General features: G+C 49.6%; 2 protein-coding genes across 2 annotated transcripts in view; both read left to right on the plus strand.

Annotated features, from left to right (window-relative positions):
* ephb3b (eph receptor B3b) overlaps positions 1-19,149 on the plus strand; it is a 43,490-nt gene extending 24,341 nt beyond the window's left edge. Inside the window, exons 2-11 of the mRNA XM_062450564.1 lie at positions 1,499-1,563; positions 5,448-6,120; positions 9,329-9,484; positions 10,939-11,274; positions 13,768-13,904; positions 14,682-14,868; positions 15,437-15,545; positions 17,094-17,146; positions 17,592-17,810; positions 19,034-19,149. Of these exons, the coding sequence (XP_062306548.1) occupies positions 1,499-1,563; positions 5,448-6,120; positions 9,329-9,484; positions 10,939-11,274; positions 13,768-13,904; positions 14,682-14,868; positions 15,437-15,545; positions 17,094-17,146; positions 17,592-17,810; positions 19,034-19,134 (2,036 nt within the window). The 3' untranslated portion in view covers positions 19,135-19,149. The remainder of the gene's footprint in view (positions 1-1,498; positions 1,564-5,447; positions 6,121-9,328; positions 9,485-10,938; positions 11,275-13,767; positions 13,905-14,681; positions 14,869-15,436; positions 15,546-17,093; positions 17,147-17,591; positions 17,811-19,033) is intronic.
* A 272-nt stretch (positions 19,150-19,421) lies between these two features.
* Positions 19,422-21,160, plus strand: part of LOC134010850 (ephrin type-B receptor 3) — a gene marked incomplete at its 5' end in the record, with an annotated part of 23,407 nt that continues 21,668 nt past the window's right edge. The window contains 2 exons of the mRNA XM_062450130.1: positions 19,422-19,790; positions 20,755-20,970. Coding sequence (XP_062306114.1) covers positions 19,422-19,790; positions 20,755-20,970 — 585 coding nt within the window. The remainder of the gene's footprint in view (positions 19,791-20,754; positions 20,971-21,160) is intronic.

Consider the following 21,160-nt stretch of genomic DNA (forward strand, 5'->3'; position numbering starts at 1 on the left):
CAGGTGTCTGTGTGCGTGTGTGTGTGAGTGAACACATCAGTGAGGTCAGCAGAAATGAGACAGCGAGGGGGACAAACCAGGATTTAATGAGGTACAGTAGAGGTATATCATTTTCAACCCCATCCTCTCTCTCTGAGGTTGCTTGTGAGAGGTGCCTACATAACACACTGTAATGCCGTGAGTCAAGTAGGGAAATCCTGCATCTCCAAAGACAATGCAAAACACCGTGCCACTGTCACTCAAAACACAGTCTGAGACTTGAACGGGAATTCCTATCCAAAGGCACATACTCCTCAAAGCCTGCACTGTATGACTCACAGAGGTCTTTGAGTTCGGCGCGACAATCTGCCTCTGTCAGCACGTGTTCCGACACAGATATTTGCTGTGGGAATGTATATTTCCTGTAACTACGTTTTATTTATGTCAAATTCCCCTCAGTTCATCTGAAACGCGTACTGTGGAAGAAAGGATAAAAGGCTCGGCTGAAGAGAAGGTGTAGAATACATAAAACGCTTTTGGGGGAAAGGAAAGGTGTTTGCGGCTGAAAGAGGAATGCCGTTACAAAACTTTACAGTCGGAGAAGACATGCGAAGCGATGTTTCATCATGTTCATCATCTTGTAAAACAGTGTACCGGTAGGATAATGACAGTGCCAGGTGCTAAATAAGTTCACGGAAAGGGCTCCATTATCTCCACACAGCGCTCCTGCTTTCCAAGGCAACGGGGAGAGAGAGAGAGAGGGGAAAAGGCAGGGTAAAGATTGGTTGGTTTGAAAAAAAGAAAGGCAAAAAAGCGAGGGAGTTTGAAGTGTATTGACCTCTGTTCAGGGTGAGGAGTTTTTCTTTTGTGCTCCTGAAGTTTATTGCACCCTTATCCTAGCCTTCTGTTCGGGCATATATCTTTTGGAGTTTTATAACATGTTGCCCCTGAGGGTGGCTGTGTGTAGGTGTGTGTCCATGTGTGTGTGTGTGTGTGTGTGTGTCTCCGTAGGAAGCAGAACAGACTCTCAGCGACACTCGCGATTGTTTCCTCTGTAAAAACACTGCTAATTAAAACAAATTAGCTTAGCAAATTAGGGCCACAATAAAGCGTCAGCAATACCTCCTAGATCACCCACTCAGACAACACTCTCTCTCTCTCTCTCTCTCTCTCTCTCTCTCTCCCTCCCCCCCCCCCTTTCTACTCACACTTGCATTGTTGTTTCTTCCAAATAATAACTGAATAACTGTTGAGCAATCGATTTTGGGGAATTTCCTTCTCAGTCAATGAGATGCAGTGTTTCTTCACCCGGACAGGTTATCTTGGCCGAGCTCAAACTTTTAACACAGAGTTTTACATCTCCTTTCATCTTTATCTTAAAAAGTAACGTTTCAAAAGGAACCGCTCTGTCTTTTATGATAGCGTAATCCCAGCCACGGTTGAACATGATTTCGATTTTGCAGATGAATCAGTTCGTCCTTGTCTAAAACGTTATCTTCTTTTTGTGATCTTTTCGCAGAAACTTTGATGGACACCAAGTGGGCTACGACAGAATTGGCCTGGACCGCGCATCCCGAAACTGGGGTGAGTCATTGCCAAGTATTCGTGTGTACTGTGTGTGTGTGTGTGTGTGTGTGACGAGGAGATCGGTTCACACGGGATATGCATGAGCGTGCCACGGGATACATGTCAGTTGACCCAGATGGATAAGATACACACACCATCCGTTTTCAGACGCCCGCCCTTCACAGATGTTCCTGACAATAAAAAGAAATGCGAAAAATGCCAAGAGCGCTCGATGAAAGACTCTGAAATATTTCCCGGCGGTGACCTGTTTCACACTCGGGCCTCCAAATCTCCCACGCACAAAGTGTCGGTGACAGCACCATCTTGGCTTTCCCATGTGGTCCCACAAAGAGGACAAGAGTCCTGACCCCCCACCCCCCTCGCCCCTCCTTTTTACTTCAAAGACCCCTGCTCTCCTCCCCTATCGCTTTGTGTGGCTCTCTGACTTGGGGGTACCCCCTCGTCTTTTGACTTTGGTGGGTGAGCCCTCACTTTTCCATCCTGTCCCACCCCCCTGCCCTATCGCCGACCATTGCCAGTGACAACCCAGCTGTTCCTAGTCACCCCCCCGGAGCCCCTCGTCCCTCCTTCCTGCTCACTTACTTCCGAGCAACTAAACACTAATACCTCAGACACACTGGTGACCCCGGCCCCAGCAACCGCAGGTCCCGCTGCTCATTCTCCTTCCCCTCCCTCCCTCCCTCCCCCCCTCCCTCCCTCCCTCCCTCCCTCTCTCCCCCCCTCCCTCCCTCCCTCCCCACATCCTTCTCCCCCTTCCACTGGTACAAAGAAAAGAAACTGTAAAATATCCCACCAGTCCAAGGATGGTAATAACACTAACGACCTCCCCCCCAACACACATCCTCCCCACACCTGCCAAATGCACACACACACACACTAACATCCCGTCTGCCAGCCAAAACCTAACAGATGCTTCTTTTCATCTGGTACAGTGCCCCATTTCTCCGACCCCCCCCCCCCCCCCTCCCACACACACACAAATCCAGGGTTGGTTGATTCCGTTGTCCACATGGCGATAAACCTCCCCCACCCCCACCCCCCATTTGTCTTTTAATGGAATGTCATCCAGACGTTGGTTGTCCATGAGGGTCCTTCCCCGCTTCTTTTTTCCCCTTCCTTTTTATTTGTTTTCATCCTTTCATCCCACCCTCATGCAGAAATATGGGCCCTGCTGTCTTCGCTGGCAAGCTGCCCTCCCCACCCCCTGTTTATTTCCGAGACGCGCGCATGTTTATTTATTCGGTTTCTCCTCGGGAACGTGTCAGATTGTTAGTGTTTTGGGTGACAAGTGTTGCTGCGTAGACGCGAAACAGCAACATGGCCACCGCGAGGGAAGAAAATGGGAACGGGAATGAGAGAACGAGAGAGGAAAATTGAATCTGAAAAGAAAAGAGAGCCTGAGAGTGGCATATGATCTGTCCAGGTTTCCACTCCCAGGTCTTTCTCTGTCTCTCTCTGTCTGAAGTTCACTGTGAAAACCCACGGTCCTGCCTTAATAGTACACAATAAGGCATAAGATATATCACAAAGGTGTGTGCAGGGATCCAGACAAACAGTCATAAAAAAGACAGTATTGCTTCTCTGCTCCATGACAGACAGACAGACAGACAGACAGACAGACACTTCTAAGGGTTTATAGCTTTCTCTGGGGCAGTTATTCGGCAACTAGGGTTATCCACAGATAACAAAATAGCTAGCGTTAGCTAGCCTAAAGCATCCTGGGGCCCAGGTCGTTCGTTAATGACAGCTGGTAGCATGTGGCTGGTAGTGGACTGTCGGCTTACAGGTTTCTACATGCATGCTACATGCTATGTACATGCTACAAACATGCACGTTTGTCCGAGCACACAAAGTTATCTCTCGTCGTTAACTGTGAATCCTATCTCTCTGGGTTCGGACTGAGGTCAGGAGGAAGGGTGAAGTCTTAAGTCTCCGCACACTCGCCCCTTTTTATCGATCGAGCCCGAACCAAGGTCCGGCTGAATCTGAAAGTAAAATAAGAGCCTTTGACTGGAAAGGACAAAGGGAAAAGGAGTCGACTTGTGAAGCTCACATAAGAATTCATCTTGTTAGAAATCGATGCCAAAGAACTTGACCGTCTTTCGAGCGACCCACTTAATTCATTCAGGTTTGGTAAGCAGGCTGGCTGGCTGTGAGTGTCCTGACACTGTTCCGCGGTCTCGCAGGGACGACCCCGTCGCACACACACCCACACAAACACGCGCACAACACACCCTCGCGACTCCTGCATCTCTCCCATAGTTCCCTACAAGCACACGGCGATTTATCACACCAAACTAAATACCCATTGACACTTCATGCTTTCCCCCCTCGTCCCATTGACCCGGCTGGTGATTATCGATTCCCAAATGGTCCCTCCCCTTTCAGACCGCTCCGCCATACTAATACCCTCCCTCAGCTGGAGTTAAGCCTCACCCCCCCCCCCCCCCCCCCTCCAGTCTCCCGGGTCTTCCTGGATGAATAGCCTGTCTCTCCAGCAGCCATATCACAGACTTAATTAAGACCCGAAAGCCTCGGTGAGAAACGCTGCTTTAGAAAACAAATGTTTTTTTTTCTTCTTTCTCTTCTTCTACCCCCCCCCCCCCTCTCATTTTCTCTGTTTCTGAAATGTTTCAAAGTTCTTAAGGCAAACTCCCTAGAGTTTTGTGGTTTCTTGAACATCTGGTGAACGCTCGCTGATAGCGCCTGCTTATAATTGGTGAGGCTTTCTTCGAAGAACATCGCGCTAAGTGGGGGTTGGCTCGTTGTCTGGAAGCATAGAAGGTGCTAGCAAACCCATGGGGATCTATGACAGTCTTAGCTGAAAAAAGTGCTAACTTTAATGTTAACTTTATCCATTGAGCTCCTTTAAAATTAAATGAGCAGCTTTGATAGATTTAATCACCCAAACATTATCAGGTGACGGGGATTACCTATTTAGACTTGTTTGCGATTCAAATAAGTAGGCCTACCTGAATAAAAGCCTTTCCTTGAGGGAAATTAAACATTTAGTTGACATGCTCATTTTACAAAACCAATAATCGCAGTTTAGCCCTTGTAATTCACCGCTTTGGTTGTAGCAGTGTGGGAGAGGGAAAATATACAATTATGAAGGTCATGCTCTCCTTCTCGTTCGCCGTCCAGAGGACAAGGATATCATCGCTCTGTAATTGAAGTGTAATTGGTTGTGAAGCGATGCGGCGACTACCTCCGAAAAGAAACGAGGTAAACACCCGCCGATGTTTGTCGGGAAGCACCGGGGCTGACACGCCACCGTAATTGTGATGAATCCACCGTACTCATCCCTGACTCATTGCCACGGTAACCAGAGATGAAAGGCAAAACACGCAGACGGGGGAAACCGTACTCGACTTCACAAAGCTGACCGCGGCGTACTGTAGTGGAAAAGACGCCAACACGAAACCTCGAAAGAAAATCGAACTGTGCTTAACGTTTAGTTCTCCGTGCCCACTAAGCCCTAGCCTGACGCTCGTCTTCCTTCGCCGCGTTATTTCATGTCGAGCCGTTAGAAAGTTATTTCTGAGGCGCTGTGCAAAGTTTCGGACTACAAGCCTGTTCATGTAATCCACGATTGTTCTTAACAAAGGCCCATCAAGCCTAGAGATGTCGACCGTACCCATAACCGAGAGTCATCTCACACTGTATCTTCTCTTGATAGCCATGTGTGCCAAGTTCCTCGAGAACGCATGACACGCATTCATGTCATAATGTTTGGCTGAGGATGTATTGTTTGTCGTTATTGTGACTGTCAAGGCATTTATGACGCACCACAGAGACCAAGACAAATTTCCCTGAGCGGGACAATAAAGTTCATCGTATCGTATGTCCCTCTAACGCTCTGCCTTCTCTTTCCCCTCTAGTGGGAGGAGGTGAGCGGCTATGACGATGCCATGAACCCCATCAGGACGTACCAGGTGTGCAACGTCCGCGAGATCAACCAGAACAACTGGCTCCGCAGCGACTTCGTCCCGCGCAAGGACGTGCTGCGCGTCTACGTGGAGATGAAGTTCACCGTCCGCGACTGCAACAGCATCCCCAACATCCCCGGCTCCTGCAAGGAAACCTTCAACCTCTTCTACTACGAGTCGGACTCGGACTCGGCCACGGAAACCAGCCCCTTCTGGATGGAGAACCCGTACGTCAAAGTGGACACTATCGCGCCAGACGAGAGCTTCTCCATGCTCGAGTCGGGCCGGGTCAACACCAAGGTTCGGAGTTTCGGTCCTCTCTCGAAGGCGGGCTTCTACTTGGCCTTCCAGGACCTCGGAGCGTGCATGTCCCTCATTTCGGTGAGGGTCTTCTATAAGAAGTGTTCCACCACCATCGCGAACTTCGCCGTGTTCCCCGAAACGGCGACCGGGGCGGAGGCGACTTCTCTGGTCATTGCCCCCGGGACTTGCGTGTCCAACGCCTTGGAGGTGTCCGTGCCCCTCAAGTTGTACTGCAACGGGGACGGCGAGTGGATGGTTCCTGTCGGCTCCTGCACATGCGCATCTGGATTCGAGCCCGCCATGAAGGACACCCAGTGTCAAGGTCAGTTTTGTCGGCCATTTTGTGAGTTCATTGCTATTTTCCTACAGGCTACTCATCTGCATTTTTTTTTTTTTAAGAAATCCGTTTGTGACAAGGATCAACCACTATAAGATATAGAACACATTCCAGTGGAAAAGGGAGTGTCTATGTCTTTGACCGCCATACGGCCAGACAGCGAGTTAATATATAAACGCAAGTACGTGGGCAGCTGTCAGTTTATGACACTAACACGGCCTCACAGGTCTAGGTGTGATCGAGAACATGACAGGTTCACCGAGGTTCAGCCGAAGGTGAATAAAAACAGCCAACGCCAGAAATGGAGTGCAGGTGACAGCAAGGGGAGGAGGAGGAAGGATGAGGCGGGCGCATGTGGAATTTCGAACGCTGGGGGCCACGGGTCAAACGGAGAGTAGGGGGAGATGAGGCGCAGGGGCTGTCAGATTTATGGATTGGCGGTCTCGAAAGTGACGCGTCTCTCGGGGGGGGGGGGGGGGGGGTGCGCGCGTGTGTGTTTGTGTGTGTCAGCATGGAACTGTAACCGTGCAAAGAGGGTGCCGAGGTTTTTCCAAAATGAGGAAACAGAGAGTAGAAAAGGAAGAAAGATTAAAAGGATGACACAGGGATCGAATGAGGGGTTCAGGCTGATAGCCCTATGGTGGGGTGGGGTGGGGTGAATGTGTGCCCAGCTTTAAGGGCAGTGTGAGAAGGCACAGTAAATCAATTACAGGGTGCGTGGTTAAAAAGTCATTTGTTTGCTCGTGGCAGCCCAAGGTTAAAGCCCTGGCGACTGCGCCCGCTAAAAAGCTCTCTAATCAAGTCTACCGGAAATCACGGGGGATAAATCCCTCTCTCTCGTTCCCTCTCTTTCTTTCTTTCTTTCTCTCTCTTTCTCTCTCTCAAATGCGTCGCGTGAACCCTTTTTGACATACTCATATTTTCTCCCCCCTGACTCTCTCACGCACCCGATCTCCTTTCACTGCATTCGCCCTCCTTCCCTCCGCGTTAGTGTCTCCCTCTCCTCATCCCTCCGTCCTCTCTGTTGCCCTCCTCTTCTGCCTAACGTGAATGCCATAGCTCTCATTAATACTCCACCACAGCACAGTAAGGAGGACATGAACATGAATATTAATTGACGCTTTCCTTTTTTTTCTTTTTTTTTTTTCTTTTTTTTTTTTTACTCCTCCAGCTCCGCATTTTTTTTTTTAATCCTCATTCTTTTTTGCCCCTCTTTTTTTTCCCGCACATCCAATTTTCTGCATACATTCTAATCAGTTCCTTAAGCCCTGTGCTCTGCATGAGAGGGTAAGAGACAGAAAAGGGGAGAGAGAGAGAGAGAGAGAGAGAGAGAGAGAGAGAGAGAGAGAGAGAGAGAGAGAGAGAGAGAGAGAGAGAGAGAGAGAGAGAGAGAGAGAGAGAGAGAGAGAAGAAAGAGGGAGCTGCTAAAAGAGCCTGCAGGATTAGCATATACTCTTCCTCCTCCTCTTCCTCTCTCTTTTTCTCTCTCTCACCCCATTCCCCTGTCAGTAGTGCTGCTGAAAGGAGAAGGGGGATAAAAGGAAAGGAATGACTTCTTACCTCACTGGAAGCGATTGATCAGCACTTTTAGTCCTTCGCAGAACAACTTGGCCTCTTTAAAGGGAAAGCTCTGCTAGATCTTTTTTGGGTTCCTTAATCAAATGCTCCATCTCTTGGTCTTGCCTTCGCTTGTAAACAGAATTGCATTCTGCAGCTGTCATTTGTAAAGCTCATTAAGTTCAGTAATTGTATCCTAAAGGTTGAACTGGAATTCATTTCCTGTTACAGGAGCTCAGCACCCACATTGGAAGCTGTTACTTTTCTACCAGCTAACACCCGGTCAAATATTATTTTTGGGCCATATCATCTGTTAGCACTTCCTGTTCGCAATCATTGCAAAGGCTTTGATTAATGGTGGAAGAATAAACACACTCAGCGCTAATGTACACCTTTCAGTCGGCTAATGTAGCGTTGTGCTAATATTGAATCTTAAAAAAGGAAAAACTAAGACGTGACGACCGTGAACAGAACACCTGCAAGGTGAGTGCTCACCTTTGCCCTTCGGTATTTTCAACTGGGAACAAACACAAAGCCAGAGGCTAGAGTGTTACTGACACTGAAAAACAGGCTGTCCTTGACATGTCGGTGAGCTAGCAAGTCAGCTAATCAACTGCCCCAGTAAACTTTGTCTCTCTTGCCTACTCCCTGCTCTTCGTTAAACGAAAAGGCGGGCTCATTCATCTTTTAACAAGACAGTTTACCTCAAGATAAAGCCGGCCGGAGCATTCTAGATCACAGTGCCGCTGTCACAGCTTCCCAGCTCGCTCGTAATTTATTGGCTGTGTTATAAACTTCCAAACAAGCCACTTGTTAAATGGATAGGGACTCTACAAAGAATCTCCTTCCTATCACAGTCTTCATCAGGGTAAACTTAGCGCTGCTTTTTGAGAAGCATTCCGCTCAAATTAAAATCCAAGGAAGCAGTTTACCAATAATATACCCCCAAAATACATAAATTGAACAGATTTGAGAAATGGGACAGTGTAGAGAAAGGCTTCTTAGTAATGAGAACATTACTAGGATGTGACGGTTGTTCTCTGGTGGAGAATAAAACAGAATAGGATATAATAAAACTTTCTTCTTCTTCCAGGATGGAAATGTTTCTTTGGAACCACCTCCATGAATGTTTGCTTGTTTGTTTACATAGAGAGCAAGTTCAGATTAAGGCTTCATGTTTGGGTGTTTCCTCTGAGGGGTGTGTATGCAATTTGGGATGACAGGATGAGCATGAGTGCATGGGTTTATGCAAAGGCCTGCTTGTTGCTTAAAATCTCCTCTTCCTCTATGGTTTGTGGAGGATGTGCTCCAGAGAAAGGGGAGAAAAGCAAACCGAAACAGACAGACACACCAGGACACAAGGCCCACAACCGAGAGCTGTAAATCACAGATTCAAGCACTTTTATTTGGTTTCCTACAAAAAATCAGTGAAAGTTGAAAACAGCCCTCACAAACACACACAAACACGCACGCATGTTACACGACCCCCCCCCCCCCCCTTGCTCCCCCGAACAAAAGAAAGAATCAATTCGAAAGCTTTGACTTTCATATTCCTTTGGCCCTACTGTAGCCCTATTAACCTTGTCGTTCCAAACTAACGGACTCACTCGATCTTTCTCTCCCTCTTTGTCCTTAGCGTGCAGCCCGGGCACGTTCAAATCCAAGCAAGGTCTTGGCTTCTGCTCCCCGTGCCCTCCCAACAGCAGGGCCAGCTCCGGAGCCGCCAGCGCCTGTGCCTGCAGGAACGGCTACTACCGCTCCGACACCGACTCCATGGACTCAGCCTGCACCAGTAAGTGGAAACGCGTTTGTCTTTTCGAATCGCATCGGCCGCTCTTAAGGAACACCATTCAGAAGCTGTTTCGGTAGCGAATGGTACCGTCGCAGGTGTTGGTGTGCGTGTGTTCCGACGGTAGCTTTGTCGGGACGTTGACCATAGTGTTGGCCTCCACGAAGCAGAGATGATTCTGAAGCTTAGGTTGATGGAGGTATTTCACCAGCAATGCTCGACTGACGCTGAGTCGGAAAATATCAGAGACTGCTACTGCTAGGCCCTGAACACATTCCCACAGCACCGCCTCAACACATCAAACAGCACCCCCCTCCCAATGTTCTCAAAGTGCTATCTGAACACTATCAGTCCACTTTCCCTGCATAGGCCATACAACCGCACGGTTGCCACCCATTTGCGACAGAGAGAGAAAAGGAATTTATATGGCGAACACACCTCACTTAAGAGCAAAAAGCACACAGGAGCTTATCTGTTTGCTTTTGGAGGAACTGGAAGTCATCTTTGTTGTTGTAGCTGCCGGGTTTGTTTGATTCTCCCACAGAGTCAGTCGGAGATAAGGCTTGGTTAATTGGATAAGAATCATTCTGGCTCTGCCAATAGACTCCCCCTCCACACACACACACACACACACACACACACACACACACACACACAGCAGTATCCTGTGACACTCAGCAAACAAGGCCATTCCAGAACCAACTCTTGTTCTGCTTTTTTTGTTGACAGATACAGGAACATGGGGAAGGTTAGATTGAGGATTTTAGTTTTTGTAATAAATGCACAATAGACTAGAAATTTGGTGATTTCAATGAAGCAAAATGTCATCCGCTGTCTCAATAACCTAAACCCTTAATCCTTGTGTTATCTTCGGGTCATTGTGACCCGAAGGCAGCACAAGAAGGTAAACCGTCAAAGGCAGCACAAGAAGGTAAACCGTCAACGTGGAATTTGATCAAAACCAAATGATGGATTGGAAAGCAACCTTGGCAACTTTACATCCAGGTTAAATTAACTTCCATGTAACTACACAAAAACATCTTAAGTATTAACGTCGTAGTTATATCGGAACTGCTAAGTAGTTATACTTCATGACAGTATTACTGTGCAAATTATTACACAGGTGAAACTTGGTATCGGTTAGGTTGGGCATTCAAGATGTAATTGTCTATTAATATAGATTTTTGTTTTGTGTTTTGAGAACACAAACTTTAATTGTCCCTTTACATCCCCCACTCACCTTTTACACCTCTCCCCCATACTATGACTGCTTACACTTTTGTAGTAACCTAAACCACTTACAATTAATACTACACATTTGTGCCTACACTGTGCTACAGGTATTGCTATGTAGTAACATGGTTGTCAATATAACCATAATGTTTCGGCAACCAAATGTTGCCGAACCTTTTCCGGAAAGCTCCACCATGCTCACTCTCAATCTGCCCCCTTTCCAGCCGTCCCCTCCGCCCCTCGAAATGTCATCTCCAACGTCAACGAGACCTCCCTGGTCCTGGAGTGGAGCGAGCCCCGCGACTCGGGCGGCCGCGACGACGTCTTCTACAACGTCATCTGCAAGAAGTGCCTGCCCGAGCGCGGCGTGTGCTCGCGCTGCGACGACAACGTGGACATTGCCCCTCGCCACCTGGGCCTCACGCAGCGCCGCGTCGCCGTCAGGAACCTGCAGGCCCACACCCAGTACAGCTTCGAGATCCAGGCGGTCAACGGCGTGTCCACCCGGAGCCCGTACACGCCCCAGTTCTACGCCGTCAACATCACCACCAACCAGGCCGGTAAGGACTCCCCCACGCGCTCGCTTTACATTTACATTTACATTTAGTCATTTAGCAGACGCTCTTATCCAGAGCGACTTACAGTAAGTACAGGGACATTCCCCCGAGGCAAGTAGGGTGAAGTGCCTTGCCCAAGGACACAACGTCATTTGGCACGGCCGGGAATCGAACCAGCGACCTTCTGATTACTAGCCTGATTCTTTAACCGCTCAGCCACCTGACTCCCATGACGCTTTCCGCGACGGGGTCACGGGGGGACAGTTGTCCGGGAAAGAGGCTCTCCAAGGCTTATGGAGAATGTGACAGGTACAAGTAGGATTACAGCGAGCCCCTTCTCCGAACCGTTTCCAAGGGGCGACTTCCCCGATGGATATGTGTAAACGAACCATCTGGCAAGGCCGGTGAAAGATAACGAACCTGCTCGTTCCTAGTCATAGCCTGAATCCATCCCCCATCCGTCCTATCGCACTCCCGAGCCAAGAAACCTCCAGACAATTTATACCAGTACAGTACGTGCACGTAGGTGTGTGTGTGTTCCGTGTACACATCCTTTGAGTGAGGATTTGCAAAGCTTTCGAGCAAAAAAATATAGCATGAATGCTTTCAAGAGAGACAGACCCTTTTTTTTTTTGCCCCCGCACGCCTACAGTGTTCTCCGCACACTGACGCATATAGCACAGGCGATGGGAGCACAACGATGTGTTGAACCTACAGTCTTCTGCCCACTGTTGCCGGCCCAATGCTCTCTCTCTCTCGCTGCCCACGACATTTACAGGAACAGTGTGGATCTAGGCCACCGAGGCAGTTTGCTGGCGTGTCCTTCTTTGGCTGGCCTCGTCAGCACATCCTGTCTGAGACGGTGTCGGCTGCGCGCTAGCTGAGCGATAGATGTGCGTGCCGTGTATACACGGTAAATGCGGTGAATGCAACCGCATTGTGCGCTTTGGTGGAAGTCGATTGGGTCGGCTACCGAACATGTTGCCGTGGGAAAATGACCGACTCGGAATTGCAGGAAACGCCCGTTGAGTCCAATTTCGGCGTCGTTTTCATAGGAAATCGGAGCAGTTCAGCGAGAAGATGACGTTTATGTTCCTGTGCTGGACCAGTTATGCTTCACGAAGCTAGCGTCTAGGGTCTGTTCCTGGAGTTTGCGCCTCGGGGATTATCTCCCAGTGTTTCTCCGTGCTCTTGTGTTCCTCCTCTCCGTCCTTCTGTTCTTCCTTCTACAAGAGCGTCAGGAATGCCTCCTATTGGTGGATGACACCCAGTGAGGCCCCCATTGTTTGAACAGGGGCTCGGGCACCAGGGTGACAAGGACCCCCGTCCGCCCAAAGTGTCCCAGGTCAGGGAGGGTCGGAGGGGGTGGTCAGATTATCCTCCCCGCTAGCTGCGATACCCCCGCTGGACTCCTCCCCCATGCATACACATTCACCTTTTAAGAACCAAAATAAATACCGGGGGCGATAAGCCTTGGAGGACTGGCCCTGTGGTTCCTCCAGTGTCTCAGCTGGAAGAAGGCCCCTTAATCCCCAGGCTAGAGTGACTGGGGGATCTGCCCAGGAGGCATTGTTTCCTGGGGGAGAGAGGGGTCTGGGAGGGTTGGGTGGCTGGTGGTGGCAATGGCGATGGGGGAGTTTGGGAGGGCAAAGAAAAAGAAATGTCTGGAGGGTTGGAGACAAAGACAAGAGGCGGAGTGATGGGGAAAAATACAAGGAAAAGGATCAAAGAACCGGACCTAGGGATTAAAAAGCTTTTAACAAAGAGTTTTGGAGAGAAAGAGGGCGAGAGAGAGAGAGAAAGAGAGACAGAGAAAGAGAGCAGGAGAGACAGACTCAGAAGGCAAGGAGGGAGGAAATGAGTGAGTGAGGGATGTTGTTGGGTGAAACGGAGAGATAGCGATACCTAAACGCGAGGGATGGAACTCGAGAAGTTAAGATTGAAAAGGGTGGGAAAATGGAAGTAAGTAAGTTCTATTGAGGGAACTAAAGGCCAATAAAAGGTAGAAATGAGAGGGAGGAGAGATGAGGTGCAGGGGGAAAAACTTCTTGGCATAATAGTGAGAATATTTCAGAAAGAAAGTCATGCGGGCGGGTGTGATGTAGGATAATGTGTGCGTGCATGTGTGTGTGTGTGTTTGGTTGTGATTACATGAACGTGTGTGTGTGTGTAACCAAGGGGAGGTGGGCTGGATCTTCCAGATACTAAGCTGACGGTTTCGTGGCGTGATTTCCTTGTCGCAGAGGAATTACAAATCTCTTGTGTCCCAGAAGAGTTGGCCAGGGGACGATTCTAGGGAATGGTGCTGCATACCAAACACCAACTTTAGCCTCCCAGTTCAACTCACAAAACCTCACAAAGCTTCAATGCAGGTCTTAGACTTTGGGGTTTTAGGCCTGTGTGCCTGGACAAAAGCGAGTAGAACTCAGAAACACACAGATAGTGAATGAAACAAATTCTTCCCTCTGCAAACCCCCCCCCCCCCCCCCCCCCAAGCTCCCTCTGCAGTGCCCACGGTCCACCTGATGGGGGCGACAGCAAACACCATGAGCCTTTCCTGGCTGCCCCCGGAGAAACCCAATGGAATCATTCTGGATTACGAGATTAAGTACCATGAGAAGGTAAGCAGCAGTGTAAGTCAACGGTTCTAATTCCATCCCTTTTCACGAGAATTCTGAGCGCCCCATAGGAAATCAAGTCACTGAACAGCAAAATGCAACTAATCGTAACCAAACAAGACCAAACGAGGGCACTGAATCAAATCCCTTCCTTCCGTCTTACGTTTCCCCTCGTCTTCCTCTTGTCCTCTCCGTCGTCCCTTCATCTCCCCTTCATCTCCCCTTCTTTCTTTCCTTCTTTCTTTTCTTTTTGTCTTCCCTTCCTTTGGATCCTCTGTCTGTTGGATCTGTCCAATCCCCCCCCCCCCTCTCTCGTTTCAAAGTTTCTGTGTTAGTGGCCGGTGCCATAAGCCAAGCAAGGGGCCAGAAAGCTCTGGATTTGCCTCAGGGAAGGAACAAAGACTCCTTGTATCGGCTCCATTTGTTGTTTGTTGTTCTCTCTCTCTCTCTATCTATCTCTCTCTCACACACACACTCTCTTTCCCTCTAATTCTCTCTCGTTCGTATTAAACCCGAGCCTGTTCAGTGGCTGTTCACTGAGATTGGCTGGCCGCGTCGCCCCAGAGCTGTTGTTGGAAAAGGCAGATGAGAGAGAGAGGAGAGAGAGAGAGAGAGAGAGAGAGAGAGAGAGAGAGAGAGAGAGAGAGAGAGAGAGAGAGAGAGAGAGAGAGAGTGAGAGCGGATGAATACCAAAGGGCAGAAAGACGCGCGAGAAGGCATCGCGCGTTCCCCGCCCGCTCCTCCGCTTCAGCCGGTCCGCTTTGCTGAGCGTTGTCTCTCTCGCCCTGGCAGGACCAGGCCGAGGCCATCGCTCACACCATGACGGCCCAGCGCAGCTCGGCCCGCATCGAGGGTCTGAAGCAGAGCACGCCGTACGTGGTGCAGGTGCGGGCGCGCACGGTGGCCGGCTACGGACGCTACAGCAGCCCCGCCGATTTCAGCACCAACCAAAACAGTACGTTTTCTAAAACGTCCGTAGGTATGTGTGGAGCACATCCCGAAACCGAACACATGTGCTGTATGTATACACATCTTTTCATTCCTACATTCTACCAATCTCTATTCTAGTACTCTGGAGTGTAGTGTTTTAGAGAAGTAATGCAAAATGATTCGGAGAAGCGATACAGTTGGTTGTTAGTTTAGCTGTTTTAGAGGGGAAGATAGAGCCAGATATCTGTCCTTATTTAAATAACTTTACAACTTCCCAATCAGCTAGACTAAAGTTAGTATCATAAAATGTAACCGTTCAACTGACGAACATGTTTGGGCATCGTAAAGATATTTCACATTTTCTTTGATATGAGTTAGGAGCACGTAGGCACAAACTTGTGGATTACATTTACATTTAGTCATTTAGCAGACGCTCTTATCCAGAGCTTATTACACAAGCATATGATTCTTTAAATCAGATTATTCTTGTGGTATGACATCATTCCTGGAGCTATGCACTCTTGTGGGTGTCTTAATGTGCTGGCGACAGGTTCTTTGCATAACCTGCTTCTCACTACTACGCCACTAACCTTTGATCCTCTGACCTGACCCCACAGCTGACCCAGATAAGTCGCTTCAAGAGCAACTTCCTCTCATCGTGGGGTCGGCCACTGCCGGCTTCGTCTTCATCATCGCTGTTGTCGTGATAGCCATCGTCTGCCTCAGGTGAGAACGGAAGAGATTAGAAATGCTAAAACATACCAACAGGGGCACGCTACCGTGTTTTGATGTGCACGCGCGGTCGTGGGCGATGGCAAGAAGTTCACACCGGCCCATCCGCCTCATGCACAGTTCTGACATTCGTTTCGGGTTAAGAGAGGACGGTTTCAAAATGTCATTTTTTGGCTTCAAATGTCCCTCAAGTCAGCACGAGCCCCAAAACCCCTTAAATGTACCCTCCCCACACACACACACACACACCCACCTCCGCCTCCCGCCCCCCTGTCAGGTTTGGCAGTTGGAGATTAGCCTCCTTGGATGTGAAAATGGCAGCAGCTCTCGGCGCTAGCTAGCGAAACAAGCTAATAAGCTCAGTGGACTCGGCACGAGGGCCAGCTGCCAAGACTGATAGCCCTGATAGCGTGGCTCAGCCTTCCTGGGTGTCCCCGCCACGGCCCTCCACAAAGAACAGCTCTCCCTCCCTCAGAAGTGGCCCCTGTTGACTCGTCCAGTCGGACTGCCAGTCATCAACCATCTGCTGGTGGCGGCAAATGGTTCGCGGCGGTGATTGTGCCGGTCGCGGCCACGTGCGCGAGGGTTGGCACCCTCTGACTGGCACCGACGGGCCCGCCTCAGGCGGGGGGGCGCGGTCTTACTCCGAGCGGCCCGCGTCTGACAAACGCGAGGCCCGGTCACGCTCGACCGAATCGTAATCCTCCTCCTCGTCTCGACTCCTGTCATTTCCCTGCTTTTTTTCCACCACCGTTTCATTGCGTCTCATCAGTGTCATAGCCACCGTGCTGCGTCTGTCACCGAAGGAAATAAAAAGAGAGAATGAAAAAAAAAGCCTCTGCATATTCCGGAACTGCATTTGAATTGGAAATGAGATGCAAATCACCGGCGGGTATTATTGCCCCGGTTACTGGTTAGACAACAAAGGAAGCACATTAACATGTAATTTCAACAACCCCCCCCCCCCCACACACACACACCCATACACCCTTGTCCTGTCATACCCCCCCCACACACACCACCACCACCACACACATTAATGGACTGATACAGACCAGCGGGGAGAGGAAGACGAGAAGGTGAAAGAATCTGAAACGAGTGTGAGCGAGGGGCGAGGGTGACGAGGGAAGCAGCTGAGGTTGTCTCCCGGCCTCATTTAAAGGGGGGGGGGGGGTATCACGGGGGTGTGCGAGGGTTTACACGGCTGCCATGTCAGACAAAGGAAATGGAAATCGATGTTTTCACACCAAATTACACCTCTTTGTGTGTCTTGGTAAACATTCTCCCCGCCCCTGGCTTGGGATAGACATCATGTTTGAATACAGTATATGATTGTCATTGCGACTACAGTATACATTACTGCGGATCTTCAATGGGGTTATCCTCCATCTGCAGCGACACAGCTGCCCATTATCCTCTCCCCAGCCCTCAGTGATGAGAGAACACGTAGCATTCGGGTTCGACTGAGTCGACCCGCGGAGACTGTGTGAAAAATCCCTTTGGCTGACGTTTGTGTTTTGTTCTCGTTCTGTCGGCCCACAGGAAGCAGAGGAACGGCTCAGAGTCCGAGTACACAGAGAAGCTGCAGCAATACAGTAAGTCCCTGCTGCCTGGCAGCCATTAGCTGCTACGCATCCTCCTCAAAACACCGCAAACCTAGTCGGACACACTAAGTATTCCCAAACAGTGTTCAAAAATCCCTATACCATACGACTGGAAGAAACGCCACGTCACTGTTGATGGATGGATGGTATACTAATGATAATAATATATGTGCTTTTAAGCACTGTTTATACACACACAAATATGTTCAACTGATCAGATGACACAATCTGGTTTATAATCGCACCGTGATTATATTTAAGGCTGAAGCAGTAATAGCCACTACACTTGAATTGCTTTAAAATAATCTTCCAATCCATCAATCAATCAATCACTTAATCACTCAACCACGCAATCAATCACCCAATCAGTCGACTGTCTCATTTGCGAGTCCCGATTGACGGCCTCGATTCATGTGGTTTGTTCTTCTCACTACTGAATCCCCTATAGTCACGCCGGGAATGAAGGTCTATATCGACCCCTTCACCTACGAGGACCCTAACGAGGCGGTGCGCGAGTTCGCCAAGGAGATCGACATTTCCTGCGTGAAGATCGAGGAGGTCATCGGCGCAGGTAACCAACAAAAGCTCCTGAGCTACAGGGGGAAGAATGCTAGTCACCTCCAGGCCATTCCCTTAGAGGACTTCACGCCAAGCGGTACTTTCACTCAATTCAATCGTCCCACCCCCACCCCTTCCCTACCCACCTGCCTCCTCTTCCTCGTTCCGTGCTAGCGACCTCGACGCTCCTCTCCTCTTTTCTCAATCTGATTCCGCACGCCGTCCTTTGTGCAAGATGCGTCCTCCTCAACCTTGACCTGCTGCCCTCACAGCTGTGTAGAAACACCCTAGATATCGCCGACTCGGGCCAAATGTGTATTGACAATGCTAACAGTGGGCTCCATTGGTCCCAGTGAGCTGCGATGAAATAAAGAGAACTTGAGATTGGCAAGACCAATTGAGTGCTACTTTGCGGTTTTGAATACTTGAAATACAAATTTGACCCGTGTCTTCTTAGTTGGTCCTCCTTAGCGATGATTGTTATTTTGCTTTTGTTCGATGAGTGATTATCATCAAGTTTAACTCCCCCAAATGGCTGCCCAATCCTGCTTCTGGATACGGGCCTCAGAGGAAGTTGTTGATCTGACCTAAGAAGCACTTGAATTGATTAGTTTCCTACTTGAATCTAGTAGAATGAACTATAACAACAACTTCCCGGGTCCATGATTGGTCATCTCTTACCCTGGCCCTCTTTCTTTAAGCATCTTGAGGACCTACTCAAAAATGGCCTTTGACGGCACTTCCGACCTTTGACCTTATCACTTATCGGCTTTGCCATTTGCGGTCGTTCTTCCTGTTCCTTTAGAAACCCCCTTGTTCTGTCCTTCTTTTCCCTGAATCCTCCCTTGTCTTGTATTAGTTCAGTTATTTTAAACATTGAAACTGTTTTTTGGTTGATTTCTCCTGCTAAAAACAGCCGTAGGACTATGTGAACTGATTCCGATTACTCTTAGCCTTGTGTATGTAAGCTGAAGCGAAGACGTTGTGATGGGGATCGAGAGGCTGTGTGCAACTGGCCCCACCGCATCACCACTGCTACTACTTCTACTGCTGCTACTACGAAACAGCCTTAACACCTGCTGCTGCTACTTGTAATCCGTCGCTTCCCAGCCTTCCGCCAAAAGTGACAAAGCCCAACCCCTGTCCTCCCTCCCTTTTCCTCCCCTCCCTCCCTCCCTCCCTCCATGCCCTCCCCTCCTACCCCCCCCCCCCACCCCCTGGGTTCTCCTCCCACCTCTCTCTCTCCCTCCCCCTCCCCCTATCTCCCCTGGTTTCTCTCTCTCCTCCTCTCTGGCTCTCTCTCGCGCACGCTTGGTGTAGGCCCTCGACGCAAAGCGTCCGCGGCGCACAGGCCCCCGAAACTCCTCACGCCTCCCGTCTCCTCCTGCTCCGCCCATACCCTCGACCCCTCCGAAGCCTGACCCCGCCCCCATTCCCCTCCCCCCTCCATGCCTGCCTCCCCCCTTCCCCAAACCCCTCCATCCTTTCATTATTTCCCCACAGCCCCCGACTTCTCACCCGACTTCTCACGCCAATCCACGCTCCTAACCGCTGCCACCGCCCCCCCACCTTCTACATCTACCGCTCCGAGACACTGTACACACTCCCTCCCTGCCCCCCCCACCCCTGAATCCTGGCTTCTCTGGCAGTCTTCCCCTATCCCTTCCCCTCCCGCTGTCCTTCCCTGACTCCTTGGTTCTAACCAGTAACTGTCCCTCTCCCCTCTCTCCCCCCACTCTCCTCCACTCTTCCGACCTTCCTCTCTTCCCTCCATCTCTCGCTCTCTCTTTCTCTGTTCCCCCACCCCCACCCCCCCTCCACTCTCGCAGGAGAGTTTGGGGAGGTGTGCCGGGGTCGCCTTAAGCTACCCGGAAGAAGGGAGATCATCGTGGCCATCAAGACGCTGAAGGTCGGTTATACCGATCGTCAGAGGCGGGACTTCCTGTCCGAGGCGTCAATCATGGGCCAGTTCGACCACCCCAACATAATCCGCCTGGAAGGCGTGGTCACCAAGAGTCGGCCAGTCATGATCGTCACAGAGTTCATGGAGAATGGAGCGCTAGACTCTTTCCTCCGGGTAAGAAGTGGTTGATATTTCCCAAAGGATTTTGATATTGTTAAATGATCAGTCTAAACAATGGCAAATCGCATTGAAGGATCAAACAACCATAATGATAAAGTATTTTTACATGATTTTATCTGAAAGAAAAAACATCTGTCCTGGTTTTGAAGGCTTGGAGATAGTTTGACAGATAAATTATAGAAGTAATTTGTTACATGATTATTCAGGATAACCTGACGCGAATATCTTCACGTCAACATAGGTCTGTTTTGCAGTTGCTCAATTAACTTCAAAACTTTTTTGAAATGCATTCTATGTATTTCAAGCAAACAGGCCATCTATGGTTTACATTAAGCTCAAAGTGTGTTCTACACACAAAAACCCAGGAATCTGATTGTCAGAAGTACTCCATATTTCCATATCTAAATCTCTGTGCGTGCCGATAGCACAATCCAACAAATACACCTAGCCCAACCTTCTTAATCTTCCTATTAGTTTCTCCCTCATTCAAAACTCTCCATGTCTGAAGAAAAGAGCATTACCTGGGGTTTGGCTGTAGCTAATATCTGACAAATGTTCCGCTCTGGCTATCCCTGACATTTACAGAGAGCTCAGTTGCCTATGAATCACTGGCTCCCAGACATATCAAACACTAGCTGTCAGGAGGGAAGGGAGAGAGAGAGAGAGAGAGAGAAAAAGAAGGGAAGGGGGACGTGGGTCGAGAAGGCGCGAGGAGAGGAAAGATTGATGAAAAGAAAGACAGACAGAGGAGACAGAGGAATGAAGACAGACAGAGAGAGAGAGAGAGAGAGAGAGAGAGAGAGAGAGAGAGAGAGAGAGAGAGAGAGAGAGAGGGCGAAACAACGAAATTAGCATGTGCTTCGTTAGCCGAGTGCCAATGCAACCTGACCTTTTCCTCCTCCTTCTCTCTCTCTTTTCCCCCCCTCTTCCTCTCTTCTATCGCTATCGTCGCTGGCAGCTTAACGACGGCCAGTTCACGGTGATCCAGCTGGTTGGCATGCTGCGTGGCATCGCAGCGGGCATGAAGTACTTGTCAGACATGAACTATGTGCACCGAGACCTAGCCGCCCGCAACATCCTGGTCAACAGCAACCTCGTGTGCAAGGTGTCCGACTTCGGACTGTCTCGGTTCCTCGAGGACGACCCCGCAGACCCCACCTACACCAGCTCACTGGTGAGGCTTGTGTCTAGGTGTTGTGTGTCTAGCGCGTGTGCGTTCTTCTGCGTGTGCTTTTTTGTATCCCGGCTTTTGCATTTCTCGTCCGATTTCTCAGTCGTGCGTTTCTCTCTCCCTCTTGTGTGTCTGACTGTGCGTGCTCCATCCCTCAGTATTTCACGCTCACCTACTCATTCGCATATTCACA

The sequence above is a fragment of the Osmerus eperlanus genome, chromosome 24 (genome assembly GCF_963692335.1).
Source record: "Osmerus eperlanus chromosome 24, fOsmEpe2.1, whole genome shotgun sequence".
Taxonomy (NCBI): Eukaryota; Metazoa; Chordata; class Actinopteri; order Osmeriformes; family Osmeridae; genus Osmerus; species Osmerus eperlanus.